This window comes from Lutjanus erythropterus, chromosome 21 (assembly GCF_056507025.1).
Source record: "Lutjanus erythropterus isolate fLutEry1 chromosome 21, fLutEry1.hap2, whole genome shotgun sequence".
NCBI lineage: Eukaryota > Metazoa > Chordata > Actinopteri > Lutjaniformes > Lutjanidae > Lutjanus > Lutjanus erythropterus.
Genome location: NC_139337.1, coordinates 1,031,719 through 1,046,493, shown reverse-complemented (window position 1 = coordinate 1,046,493; position 14,775 = coordinate 1,031,719). Strand labels below are relative to the sequence as shown.

Genomic DNA, 14,775 nt, shown 5'->3' with positions numbered 1-14,775 from the left:
ATTTTAACTGTGACAGTTTGCATGGGGTTGAACCTACAGAGAGTCTGCAGCTCCTCTCAGCCTTATGGAGCTTTCTTCAGGTTCAGCTCATTGTGAAGCTTTCCAATCCACACATTTATTGTCAAAGTACAATGACTGTTGAACATATTAGAGCATTTATCAGCAAACATGATACTAAAAGTGTACATGTTACTGAATGATTTACATAAATTTATACATGGCTACACAGATCAATTATACAATCACTTCCTGAACAGATTTCATGATCTGCAAATGATTTATTTGCAGTTTAGCTTTTTAAACCACATACCTTTAATCATAAAATCCTGTGGTTCATTCATTTGCTTTCACACCCCAAACGAACCCCTAAATATTTTGCTTGTCAGTGGACTGAGACCCCCCTTTTCAAGCAGTCTCAGTTGTTTGGTGCACACCAGCATTTGATTAACAGCCTTCACAGCAGCCCAAACAAACTTTACTAACTGGGTGAACATACAAGACTTAGCTATTACTGCTTTACAGTTACTACAAAGAGTTTTTAACTGGTTATGAAACAGTCTTAATTCAGTGCTGATGCCTCTGTACGAGCTGTGTAAGTTAACACGTTTCCCACACCTTTTCTAAAGTCAAATTAGAGCGTTTTCAAGCTCCAGCAACTTATAGCTGTGGTAAATGACATATTTATATACATAAACATGTTCAAAATGTTTAAATCAGATGTTATTGTGTTATAAAAAAAACAAAATTGACAAAATTCTAAAACATAAAACAAGTTTCAGCTTTCAAAATGTGACACCTGTCTCTACTTGACATCTAGAGTGGCAGCAGTTAATCAGTTATTAATTGATTATTACATTAATTACCAACTATTTTGATAATTGATTAGTTGGTGAGAATATTTGTTTAAGGAAAAAAAGTCTAAATTCTCTGATTGCAGCTTTCTAAATATTAATATTTTCTGGTTTCTTTACTCCTCTCTGACAGTAAACTGAATCTCTTTGAGTCGTGGACAAAACAATTTTGAAGATGAATTTGAAGACGTCATCTTGGGCTTTGGGAAATACTAATCAACATTTTTCACCATTTTCTGAGATTTTATGATTAAAGAAAGACTTCAACTGTGTCTTCAAATATCCAAATTCTCTGATTTCACCTTTTGTGAACGTAATGCAATTACAATTTCAAGCAGTTTCAAGTATTTTCTCCAAAATCCAAGCACTTTTCAAACCTTAAAAGCACTACCTGAAAATTCTAGCATTTTCAAAGATTTCCAGCACCTGTTAGAACCCTGTGACAAGGCCTTTGCCAAGAAGATTTGCTGTTCCTAGGTATTTGTTCTTACTGCCTGCCACCGGGTTGGATTCTCTGTGAAGTCAGATGATATGAACATTTTCCCAGACAAAGTTCCAGTGAGTAGCACGTTAGCCAGTTACAGTGTAGCATTTAAAGTGTAACTTGCAGGTTCAATTTCTTAATATATGTAACCTTTTGCAAAATGACAATTTTAAAACTTAATTTAAGATTTTTTGGACATAAGGGCAAAATTTCAGATGAAACGGTGGTGAATTTGAGCAAGGTTCTTAAAAACACTTTTTTTTCTTTTTCCTTTTTTTTTTTCAAATGTTGCACCAGATTACATATGAAGAAAGTGGCTGTGCCTGAGTCTGCCTCTGACCAATGTGCAGAAGTTGGTGATATTGAGTCTGAGCGGTCATCTTTCAGTGAGTTGGTATTTTTAAGCTGGTTTTACAGTGCATTTCACTTTCAGTGACCATGTCAAGCCATTGTGTGTGCCATGTGTGCACTGACAGGAGAAGACTAGGCACCAGCTTTTGCTCCTGGGTGCGTTTCATGCAGGTGAAGAGGTGAGACTTCACTGCTGCCTCTGTAACTAGAACAGCAGTCATGTACAGCGCTTATTTTGGACAGGATGATTATGTCCCCAGCAATTTGCTCAAATCCAGGTTGGGAGCCAGAGGTGTGTGAGACTGATAGCTGGTGCAGTTTCCTTGAAACACACTGTTTCATCACCTCCAGCAGCAGCAGCAGCATCAGGTTCTGGCACAAAGGGATTCAGACAGAATACTACTGTAAATACTTATTATTAGGCAGAAGCCTTTTTTTTTCTTTTTTTTTGTGGTCATTTAATTTGTCATTCAATTATACTTTGTTTTTCAGGGAAATTAGAGTTAATTTAGAGTGTTTTGTTTGTTATTTTGGCCTTTTTCTCCCTCTGAGGAAAAATAAAAACTGCTTCATTTGAACTTGGCTTACTTGGTGTTGCTGGCTTTTGTTGGAGTGGGAAGATTCGGGGCGCACCTATTCATGTTGCATCAAGGGTTCCCCCACTCCAGGGCATAACATGGTTTGGACTTCTGTCCAGAACGTCTGTTCTTTGTTTCATCGTTCGTCGTTGTGTCCGGTAAGTTTGATTGATTTTCTTCCTCGTTGTCTCTATTTGCTGGTTGGCAGTTTTTTCTTTTGTGGGGGTGACGAATATGATTATTAATATGCAACAAAAATGATTTGATTCTGATAGCCAGTGCTTTTGATGTGATTGTGCTCCTAAACATTAAGAAGCAGGAGTTGAAACAGCTTCTGCATAAAAAGCTAAGTGAAAGGGGTTTGTTTGGTGGGCCAGCCCCTGCAGAGGGAGCCGAGCTCGGTGCTGTGTCTGCTATTCTTGCCCCACTCCATACCCTCCCAGTTCAACCTGGCATGATGGCAGAGGAGCTCAGACTAAGTCTAACTAAAATTTAGGAAATATGAAAAAACTGCCACCCAAACATATGTAGAGTTTACGAGGGAGAAAAGTGCTTTGTTTGATTAATGGTGTCAGACCAGTAAGGTTCAAACCTTTGATAACTTGCGTGAGCTCATGTTGATGGAAGAATTTGAGAATCAACTTCTTGAGAAGATTGTGATTTACTTGAATGAGCAGAAAACTGTGTGTCTCACTGACACTGCTGTGCTAGCTGATGAATTCACTTTGATGCACAACAATGTTTTCTCTCCACTTGTTCATTGTGATCCTGTCCCTGCTGGCCGAAAAATTAGAGCCCCTAAAAGTAACCGCTGCAACCCTGTTGCTGCCTCTGCTGCTACTGAAACCCATGAGTGTTTTTACTGTCACAAGCAGGGACATCTAATTGGCTCCTGTCCCACCCTTAAAAGAAAAGAGCAAACGAAAATTGTCAAAACTCCAATTCCAATTGGTTTAATCCAAACTAAATCTCCCTCCATACAAAGCATGAATTTGGCAGAACCCAAAAAAGACCAAATTGATGCTGGTTTCAGACCATTTATTTTGAATGGCTCTGTTTCACTGGTGGGAGATAAAGAGCCTGTGCCTGTCACTATCCTGCAGGATACTGGCGCAAAACAATTGCTTATTCATGGCGACGTTCTCTCTTTCTCAGCTGAGAAAGGGGTTAGATGTTTTAGCATCGGGAGTTAAAATGAGTGTGGTGCACACACCTTTGCATTTTGTGCATCTGACTTCCAGTTGTGTGTCAGGCAAAATTCAAAGTTGCCTTAAGGCCACAGCTACCAATAGCTGGGGTTGAGTTGATTCTCGGAAATGATTTGGCTGGTGGAAAAGTTTTCCCATTGCCCGTGGTAATTGAAAATCTGTGTGTAGATGTGTGTTTCTGACCTGGTTGGGCCAGACGTGTTGCCCCTGTTCTCTGTGTGTGCTGTGACCTGTGCTGGATCTTAGTGACTCTGATCACTAAGTTCCTCTGATCCAGCAAGCCCACTATCAGAGCCTAAAGAAAACGCACCTGTTTCTGTTGTGCTTCAGCCTGATGATGAAAACCTTACACTTTCAGTAAACAAAGAATAACTGATTGCAGCTCAGAAATCTTATGTTACCTTGTCCCATTGTTTTTCTTTGATGAAAAATCCCAAATGTGAAAAGTCTGTCTGTCCTACCGCCTTGATGAAGTTGTCCTAATGCGCCACTGGTCTCCTGGCTCTGGTCTTACGCACAAGTCTGTGTGCCAGATTGTAGTTCCACAGCCGTTCGATTCTCATCACCTGAGTTTGGCTCATGACCATTGCATGTCCGGCCTAAGAAAACGTACAGTCGTGCCCTCTGTTTTTTGTCCACAGGGGGCTCCAAAATCAACACAATATGAAAAGATCCTTGTAGCAGCTTTAGTGATAAAAATAGTGAAATGACAAAAGACAAGGCAGATGTGGCAGATATTCAATATGACCTCGTCAGCTGTTGTCATATCTTGCACCTTGTACAGTAGCTGTGGAATGGAGGGATAGTGCCTAGGCTCAAACATGAACATAGAGGTACAAATGAGCAGCAGCTTTATCACTCTGCTCTTCTGGCTCAGCACATCCTGGTACCCTCATTCTTCTGACTGTCTGACTCATTCAGTGTGTGCTACACCAGGTGATAATTATATATGTGTGTGTGTGTGTGTGTGTGTGTGTGTGTGTGTGTGTGTGTGTGTGTGTGTGTGTACTGGTAGACCTGGAGGAAAAGAAGGAGGCAGAGGAGGGAGTCCATGGTAAGGAGACAGAGTCAGTGAGGACTGCTGACAGACCCAACACCAAACAGGAGGACATGAAGACAGATGTCGAGGGACAGGAGGAGGTGGAGAACAGGAGGCAGCAGGAGGAGCAACAGACAAAAGAGGAGGAGGGAGGGGCTGCAGGCACCCAGCTGGGATCAGGTCCAGACCGCACAGATAAGAAGTCTGACAGCCACATGGAGATGCAGCAGCAGCAGTGTCAGAATGGTACGCACCCCAGCATGTGTAATTGGGAACAGTTACATGTGTGTGTACAGTGTGAATGTAACTAAGTACATTGGCTCATGTCCTGCTCTTAGGTACAATTTTAACTACATTTAGGTACATGAGAAATGTGTTTGATCAGCTGTTTTAGTCAGAAACTTTATCCATAGCCGACCTATCAAACTTTACTTTTCCAACCCATCAAACGATCTATCAAACTTTACTTTTCTAAAGATTTTAAAGATGGCGTGTGCAAACAAGTGTCCTTGTCAACATATATATATGTTTCACCATTTCACTGTTGAGTATAATGTTGTGTATTTGAGATTTTGTAGGTTTTTGGAAATCTGCTTAAGTTGCAAGAAGCTATTACAGTTAAATCAGAGACAGCTCTAAACTTAGACTAGAATGTGATGTCATGCTAAGTTAAGTGTTGCTGTCTCTGCAGGGCCTCAGCCTGACTGCCCTCTGATCCATTACTGCAAGAGGCCCAGCTACTGTGCCAGCTCCCACCGGCTGGCCAGGTCGAAGATCACTGACATACGGCCCATTGATGCAAGGGGAAAAGCCAGAAGACTGCAGCGTATCTCCTTGCGTCGCAGAAAGTGACCTTACAGTATGGAGTGTGATGACATGATCACATGATGATCAGTCTTTGTTTATATTTGCATATTGCAGCGTTGTATTCCATCTGATCTTCTGCTTTAGTTTAATCTGCTGTGATGTCTCTCCCCTTTAACATTGCCAAGGCCTCCTTTGTGTGGACCCCACAGATTTTAAATCTCTTCTCTTTTTTGTGTCTTTATCTATAAATTCTTACTTTTAATTTTATTATTATTTAAGTGTCCATTGATAAAAATGTTTAGTAGTTTTATGGTTATACTGGGGTGGCACGGTGGTGCAGTGGTTAGCACTGCCGCCTCACAGCAAGAGTTCGATCCCCCAGCTCCCCGGCTGGGGCAGGGCCTTTCTGTGCGGAGTTTGTATGTTCTCCCCGTGTCTGCGTGGGTTCTCTCCGGGTTCTCCGGCTTCCTCCCACAGTCCAAAGACATGCATGCTAGGTTAATTGTTGACTCTAAATTGGTGTGAATGTAGCTGTGAATGTGAGTGTGAGTGGTTGTCTGTCTATGAGTCAGTCCTGTGATGAACTGGCGACTTGTCCAGGGTGAACCCCGCCTCTCACCCAATATCAGCTGGGATAGACTCCAGCAGCCTGCGACCCTTACTGAATAAGTGGTTACAGAAAATGAATGAATGAATGGTTATACTGTATATCTATAGGCTTCTGCATTGCATCTGCTGGTTTGTTTTTACATTAGTGACATGTTTTTACATTGTGTGTTTGTTATGTTTAGAGTTGACAAGACAATGTCAATGCACTGCTGAAATGTCCCTCCTATTTTTCACTAATCTTTGTCATTTTAACTCCACAGTGTTACCAGTAAGACCTATGTAGTGTTGCCAGGTTTGTGTGCTTTCTGCCAGTTGTGGACTGTTTTAATGAAGAGTGAAAGAGTGGGGCGTGCCTGACATGATGATCTGGTAACCTGTTGTATTGCAAATTGTAGCTGCAACACTGTCAGTACTCTGCAAAAAGAAAGGGAAAGAAATGTTGAATAAAGTAAAGCTGCAAAGCCTTTTTGAGTTTGCTCAGCTAATTGCTGTCCCAGCCATAAGTTTGTCAAACTTAACACTATTACCGTTCACATCTATTCATGTAGTTAAATTGAGAAAACTTTACGTTGGATGAACTAGAATATTTTCTTAAACTTAACATTACTATACATAAGTATATCTGTATAGTGTAAAAGTAAAACTTTTAACGTAAGTCAACACAAAAATTATCCCTTTGTTGAGGAAATTCAAAAAGGCATATTTTTTAGCTGTTTGCCTTATTTTTTGAAGTTTTCTAAACTTTTCTTTTTGTACAGTGTAGTAGTAGCATCTATAGAGTGATGAATAGTGGTTTGAAGAGGGTAGTATTATACTTCAAACATTCCTGACAGCTTAACTGTTCTATAATCAATACAAGCATTTATTATCGTTGACATTAATGACATTTAAAATTGATAGAACTATTGTATAGGTCATTGTTTTATGGAAGTTGGAGGGTAAATACTCCACAGCTTGTCCAACCAAGCAGGTTGCTCCTGCTCTATTTTTGAGGAGAAAGAGAGAGATCAAAATAAAAAAGAGTGATTGGTTGAAATAAACCTTTACCAAATTTCAGTATAATTTATTAAGTTTCTCTCTTCTTTGAAAAAATTCTGTATTTCAAATTCTGATTAAAATGATTAAACAGTAAGACCTGCACAGCAGGTAGAGGGGATGAGCCTGTGGGAAGTTTTAGCAGAGGAGAACAAGCTGCTGCTGTATCTGTCTACTTATTTTTTCATGCTTAGCTCTGATTGGCCAAAACATGTAAAATGATTATTTTAACCAATCACGGCCTACGATTATGACATTGCGGTAGTCTAATGATTAATTCCAAATGTTATATTCAATTCTGTACCACTGTATTGTATGTGAGTGTGACAAACTGCTATTTAACATCCTAGAAAAGAAATATTAATTTGCTAAATACAAACTACATTTAGCCTTAAACCTACTGACCCCAGAGATTGACTGTTTGTCATATATCACAGATCCTTTATTTAAATTATCATTCATATATATCGTTCCAGTTTTTCATGACTGAGTCAATGACTTTGTTCCTAATGCTTTGATATCACTGTTTTCTGTTTCTGTTTTATTTTTTTAACTGTCTCTACAAGAAATGCCCGTTTTTTTCTCTGTCATTTGCCTGAGGAAGATCTAGAAGATCGAAACATTGCCTTAAAAGAGACTCTCCTTAAAGAGAATTAAATGATTTATTTGGAACCTACACAGTGTGCAGATCTTTCTCCTTTGTACCCTAATTTTCATGCAATCCAAATGAGTTTATGTTTGCCATGGATCCTTATTTAAATGATCACACACTATCAGGGGGACACAGACACAAATAAACTTTCCTAAAATAATAAGTATAATTTTTTTTTCTTCAGATAGCATTTTGATTTGAGAAGATCTTTTGATAAATGGTTGTTTCTTAGTTATTTTTAAGTTAGTAGTCCTTGGATGTTACATATGTTGGTAGGATGAGATCACTACAAAAATACAATTTTCCTTTATCAGATATAGTTTATTTCATTAAGCAGCAAGCTACATGCATTAGCCGCTTTTGGTAGTATACAAAACTTTTATATCTACATGTGCTCAGGAATTCACATGAATAAAAAAATGTCAACTTAAAATGCATAATTTCAATGACCAATGACGTTTGAGTACCTTACCAATCTCAACACATCATCAGGTTGAGACAAATGTGTTTTGCCACTTTTAGACAACCCTGCACCAATAAAAGCTTCAGAGCATGTGGGCAGGAAACATAACATGTTACTGAATATGTTACATTTGGATTCATAATGGCAGCCAGTGATGCTGAGCTTAGTGTGTATGGTGTATTGAGGTGAATTCCTGTAACATCACAGTTTATTTTCTCTGGGCTGGACCCTCAGTGGGACTGAAGTGGCGTGCAGCTGCACTACATTTACCTGGGAATGGATACCGATATGGGTGACAAACTCATGCACAGACTGGCCAACATAAAAGACATAACTTTTCTCCTGTAGAGAAATCTGTAGACATTTAAAGACAACTCTGGACAAATATCTTGTTGGAAATATATTTACTTGGAATGATTTTTCTGTTCATTTCCCCTGGTCACTTGTTTTATATTGATTTCAAAGTCTTTAGTTATAATTGTTACTAATTGAACACTGTCCCGCTGATGAGCTGTTATTCTAAAACCATGGTCATTAAAGAGATAGTTCACCCAAAAACGAAAATTCAATCATTATCTACTCACCCTCATGCTGACTGAAGGTCAGGTTTACATTTACATTTACATTTACATTTATGCATTTAGCAGACGCCTTTATCCAAAGCGACTTACAAAAAGAGGATTAACAATCAAGCTACATAGAAGAGGCCCTAGAAGAGTATCACTAGATCAGGACAGGAGATGCTCTCTGAAGAGCTGGGTCTTCAGGAGCTTTTTGAAGGCAGAGAGGGACGCCCCTGCTCTGGTAGCGCTTGGTAGGTCATTCCACCAGCGTGGCACAACGCATGAAAAGAGTCTGGATTGTCTTGTGCGAGGTGCTGGGACAGCCAGGCGGCTTTCCTTTGATGACCGGAGTTGCAGAGGGGTAACATGAGCTTTAATGAGAGCATTTAAGTAGGTAGGTGCAGAACCTTTGAGTACTTTGTAGGCTAGCATTAGTGATTTGAATTTGATGCGGGCAGCCAGGGGTAGCCAATGTAGCTCAATGAACAGAGGGGTGGCATGTGCCCTTTTAGGCTGATTGTAGACCAGACGCGCTGCCGCATTCTGGATCATATGTAGCGGTTTCGCAGCACAGGCCGGGAGGCCTGTTAGAAGTGCATTGCAGTAGTCGAGGCGAGAGATAACCATGGTTTGTATTAGCAGTTGGGCAGGTTTACCCAGATAGCACGCATACGTCTCCCCGACGTCGGCCTCAGATCGTGCATCAGCATTCTACTCCTGATGTCTGTAAATGCATCTGAGAAGCATCGGCCCATAGCAGGGACATGGTTTGCCAGAGGGCGGGATTATGCGCGCCATTTCAAAGTCGGCGATAGGTCAGCTATGGATCGATACATTGCACGTTATCCAGTTGGTGCCAACGGAACTGAGAGCAAGTGTTGGTAAGGTAAGCTCACTTAAAGTAAATATATAAAAAATAGCTGTTTTATAAATATGACATTCAGGGTTAGCAAGATAAGTCGGGATTTAGCAACAAAAGTTGTTAAGCCCTGACTGAGTATGTTAGCACAGGTGAAGAGCCCAGATGCTGACTCCTAACAGGCTAGCTAGCTAGCTTAGCAAACGTTAGTTGCTTATAAGTCACAGACCTGACCAGCAAATGTATCAACTAACTTAATTTATCCATTGCTAGGTAGCTATAGTCTAAGTCTTTCCAGCACATGAACAATCTCCATCTGAGCAACAAATCAGTGTTGAGTTTGGGAAAGGGTCAGGTAACGTTAGTTAGCGTTAGCCATTAGCTAGTAGCTGGTGGGCTTCTGTGTTTTTACAGCTGCGGAGCTAACTTTAGCGGTTAACTGGCAGCTATCGAAGGGAAGCTCTACTCTGCTCTATTTGTAAATATGGCTCAGTGTAACATTTTCTCATAGTTCAGTAGTGGTTATGGGCTATTGTTGGTGTGTTTACACTGTAAGTGAAGTTAATATCCACTTCATGTAGGTGTATCTGAGTTTAGTGCAGCGTCTCTGGAAAACACAACAGACTCCAGTTGTTTTTGTCATGTCCCTCCAGTCACACAAAATTAGGAAGCTATTTTGATGGTGAAGCATATTGTTTTTTTGTTGTCATATTGCCATATTCCTATCACATTATAAGTAGGATAGTGACATATTTGCTGATAGAATGATTCGACCTGAATAAATAAAGGTCATAGAAGCTGTAGAGAGCCTACGCTGTGCAGCTTTGATTCATCGTCCAAACATCCTCTGGAGAGCATTTTTGACCAAATGCCGACGTCTCTGCGACATCTTCCCAATGAGCAAACGCTTGTAGTGGTAAAATATATGCTGAACTATATTTTATTCCTTATAGTCAGTTCTCATGATTTGTACTTGTCCTTGAACTAGTGGTGGGCCGTTATCGGCGTTAACGTGCTGCGATAATGTGAGACTCTTATCGAGCGATATAAAAAATACCGCCGTTAATCTATTATCAAAATTGGGTTTGGAGCTGGGTCCTATAATAAGCAAACTGATGACTTTCACCATGATATTTTAGCGCGGATGTATACATAGCCGAATTGCACTGTAGGGGGCGAGAACTAGTTTTTGAACCTCTACGCGCCTGTGAATTACCCGAACTACCACACCAAACGTGATAGTCTTATCATGGATGCAGCCACGAAGCCGCAAGGCTTGCTTCAGGGAAAATTCATTTTTAAGAAGCTTCCCGATGGTGGCATTGACAAGACTAAGGTTGTGTGCACCTTATGCAATGCAGAACTGGTTTACTGTAGGAGTTCTTCCAGTCTCAAATACCACCTGAACGCAAAGCATCCCTTTGCTAATGCTGCGGATGCCGGTTCAAGCACTGATAAAACGCCGACAAAGAGTAGCCGCCAAACTTCTTTGTTTGAATGCACCCGAGGCAAGCCTGTCAGCACAGCTTTATCAGAGAAGCTAACTAATCTTCTCGCCCAGTGGATTGCCACTAGCTGCCGATCCATTAGCATGGTTGAGGACGAAGGGCTCGAGCTCGTTCTTCAGGCGGCCACAGGTGACCCATCTTATAAACTACCTGCGAGGCGAACTATCGTTAGGAGAATACATGACCTATACACCGCAGAGAAAGCCGCAAAGGACGCGAAGATGGTAGAGGCCAGGTGTGTTGCACTGACGGGGGACCATTGGACATCTGTAAACAACGACAACTACCTCGGCGTTACTGTGCACCTCATTGATGCCAGCTGGGAACTTCACTCCTTCGCCTTAGGTAAGTAACGTTATGCCATTTTAAATGACATTATTTAGCAATTGCTTAGCCTGTAATTGCGACGACATCACGAATTATCAACACGTTCTGTTTGCTTCTTGATTGCTATGGGTTTACTACTAGAAATGAACTTATTCTGATGTACTTTGTCTGTCCGTTAGGTGTGATGAAAACAGAGGAGCGTCACTTTGCAGAAGCGTGTGCTAGGCAGTTTCTCGAGGTCGCTAATCAGTGGGGGATCGCTGACAAAATCTGCACAATTGGAACAGACAGCGCTCCTAATATGATGGCTGCAGGAAGGATACTGCCTTTCGATCATTTGCCGTGTGTTGCCCATGTTGTACAGAGAGCAATTGTAATGTCACTTCGAGAAGGGGGCTTTGATGCAGCACTTGCCAAGTGCCGTAAAATGGTGGGGCATTTCAAACACAGTCCAGCCAACACAGACGAGCTGAAAGCCCAGCAAGCCTCGCTTGGACAAGATCAGGAGGCACTCGTACAAGATGTTCCGACACGGTGGAATTCCACCCTCGAGATGATCAAGCGCGTGGGGCGCAACAGAGACGCACTGCACACAACGCTGTCTCAACAGCAGCACCATCTGGCCCTCCCAACAAGTGCTGAATATGAGAGGTTGGCGAAGCTAGAGAAACTGCTGGAGCCTTGCAGGTATGGTTTACAAAGATAGCATGTTCATTAATTGCCGTACAATTTATTTTAAATGTCATTCACTTTTTATTTAAGAAACTCATGCCCTTAAATATCATCTGATTAAGGACTTGAAAACAATCTGCGTTAAATGAACCAGTCATTTTACTTATTTCTCTCTCTCTCTCTCTCTCTCACTCTCTTTCTCTTTCTCTCTCTGTAGGTACATCACTGAGCTCCTTGGTGGGGATAAGTATGTATCCTGCTCTGTGGTTCTACCTGCCCTGTGCCACCTCCAGCACGAGATGAAGATCTCAGATGAGGATCCAGCCTATATTGTGCGATTCAAGGCTGCCTTCACCAAGGACCTCAGTCAGCGGAGGGAGAAATTAAACCTGGAGTGGCTTAAGGTATGGCAGAATGACCAGAAGATAATGGCATTGTTTAACTATTAGGCCTATAGACTGTTAAGCCACTAGATCAGTCAATGAATAGATGAATGACTCATGAAGAAATATGGAGGCTGGATTTGGAAAGTGAATTTTTTTAATCTTTTTTTTTTTTTTTTAATTCCTCAAAGGTGGCGACTGCTCTAGATCCACGGTTTAAAGACCTCAAGTGCTTGCCCAGAGCAGACAGGGAGGCAGTGTGGGCGAAGCTACTTGAGTTGGTGAAGGGAGAAGAATCTGCTGTGCAGCCACTCGGGGAGGAGAACACTGCGCCACCCAAGAAGAAAGCAGTGCTAGTGCTGGGATCAGACTCTGAATCAGATGAAGAAACACCAGCTGACAATACTGTGGAGAGGTACAAGGTAGAGCCCAGTGCCAGTCTAGATCAGTGTCCACTGAAGTGGTGGTCGGAGCACACTGCTGTTTATGGTAAGATGGCCCACATTGCCCGTAAATACTTGGGGACTCCTGCCACAACTGTCCCATGCGAGAGACTTTTTTCCTTAGCAGGCCATATTGTGCAGAAGAGGAGATCTAGTTTGTCACCAGAAAATGTGAACAAGCTGGTCTGCCTGAGTGACTGGTGGAAGAAGGAGAAGTAGAGCTTGGACTCATTAACAAAAAGCTACTGACTGTAAACAGTTCTTCAAGCCGTCTAACTATTTGTAGGCTTACAATTCAAATTTTCATGTTCAACTGAATAAACAGTTTAACACAAGTACATCTTATTGAATATGTTGTTTTTTTCATCACCAAGTATCAAAGTAGAACAGCTTTCTCAAGCAGTCAGTGATGCATTTTGCAAACTGATGCATTTTGGCTCCTGTTCTAATGCATCCCCTGGCTTAAGAAACCCGTTCTCAAAGACTTACTTTTGGTCAGTACTTAGGTATTTCGCATTCTGAACGAGCCATTTTAATCTAGATTAATCTAGATTAATTTCAAGATTTCAGTGAGATTAATCTAGATTAAAAAAATTAATCTATGCCCACCACTACCTTGAACACACAGATGCTTCTTCGGAAGAACAACATCTGATATCACAAGAACATCCTGACCCCTTTGATAAGCACTTCATAATCATCCTGTCTCAACCCTTCTTTGTTTTCCTTATTCCTTAAGACAGAGGTACACTTGTGATTCTCTGTCAGTTCCTTTTACACTGTGTGACTGTGTACTGATCCTGTGCAAAGCTCTATTAAAACACCACAAAGACAGTCTTGGTCTTCGTGCCTGTTTTCATTTTCAGATTTTCCACCACACGCTCTCCATACGATGTTACGGCGATGCAACTTCATTCATCATGCCAACGTTGGCAAGACGTATGCATGCTGTCTGGGTAGTTTTGTAGTCCACAAAACACACTAGAGTTTCTTGACTTAAGGAGTCTTGGATTACACCACACAAATAGTATGGAGGCATTTTATGTTTTTTCCAGTTGTTTTTTTACATTTGATAACTGGTCACCATTCACTTCAATTGTTTGGGAAAATAAACCCGACCCTCAGTTGGCATGAGGGTGAATAGATAATGATTGAAATGTTATTTTGGGGGAACTATCCCTTTAATCTGCTACTGGAACCTCCATTCTTCTTCCAGCCTTCCACCACATGTTGAACCTGCTGCTGGGATTTGCTCCCAGTTAGCCACAAATGTATTCATTCAGTTCAATCTGAAATACAAATATGCTTTTTTCTTCCTTCAAAAACACAATTCAAGGCAAGCAAATGTGCAAACACAAACGCAAACAAACATTTTTCAATAACACACAAAAAAAAAACCCTAATGAAAAAAAAAAAAAATACAAAAGATATACAAAAGGATTAGGGTGAGTGAGTTCCAACACTGATGTTGGCTGACAAGATCTGTCTCTCAATCACTGTTTCATGAGACTGAGGTCAAGACTAGGGCCAGTACCAGTACCCTGAAAGTGATACCTTTACCAGTGGGATACTTCATTCAATACCTTTTTTCAAAGGTTCTTCTTTATGAAGAATGTGATGATTTGCTGCAAGCAAAACCAAATAAAAAGGATTTTTTTCTAGATCTGGGCACCAAAAGAATTGAATCCAGATATAGATAAGTTTCAATATTACTTGGTACCTGGGTTATTTTATTCAATAGCTTAAAGGTATTGAGTGCTGATGCCCAGCTCTAGTCAGGATTGAGGTCAGGCAGTTGTACTACACCAAACTGGGAAAACCATTTCTTTATGGAGTTGCCTTTCCTTACAGAGACAATGTTGAAACAGCAGAAGGCCAAATATATAATTATCTAAGATATCCCTGCAGGCAGGAGCCTTCAGAATTCACTACATTAGAGCTAC

General features: G+C 41.0%; 2 protein-coding genes across 2 annotated transcripts in view; both read left to right on the top strand.

Moving 5' to 3' along the window:
- The window catches only part of pde1ca (phosphodiesterase 1C, calmodulin-dependent a), a 74,954-nt gene extending 69,288 nt beyond the window's left edge, over nt 1–5,666 (top strand). The window contains exons 16-17 of the mRNA XM_084747640.1: nt 4,488–4,757; nt 5,203–5,666. Coding sequence (XP_084603766.1) covers nt 4,488–4,757; nt 5,203–5,363 — 431 coding nt within the window. The 3' untranslated portion in view covers nt 5,364–5,666. The remainder of the gene's footprint in view (nt 1–4,487; nt 4,758–5,202) is intronic.
- A 4,818-nt stretch (nt 5,667–10,484) lies between these two features.
- LOC146307166 (E3 SUMO-protein ligase ZBED1-like) lies at nt 10,485–13,418 on the top strand. The gene is made up of 4 exons (XM_084747464.1): nt 10,485–11,352; nt 11,514–12,021; nt 12,224–12,410; nt 12,581–13,418. The coding sequence occupies exons 1-4, from the start codon at nt 10,749–10,751 to the stop codon at nt 13,049–13,051; spliced, it is 1,770 nt and encodes a 589-aa protein (XP_084603590.1). The 5' UTR covers nt 10,485–10,748; the 3' UTR covers nt 13,052–13,418.
- Nucleotides 13,419–14,775: the final 1,357 nt, after the last annotated feature.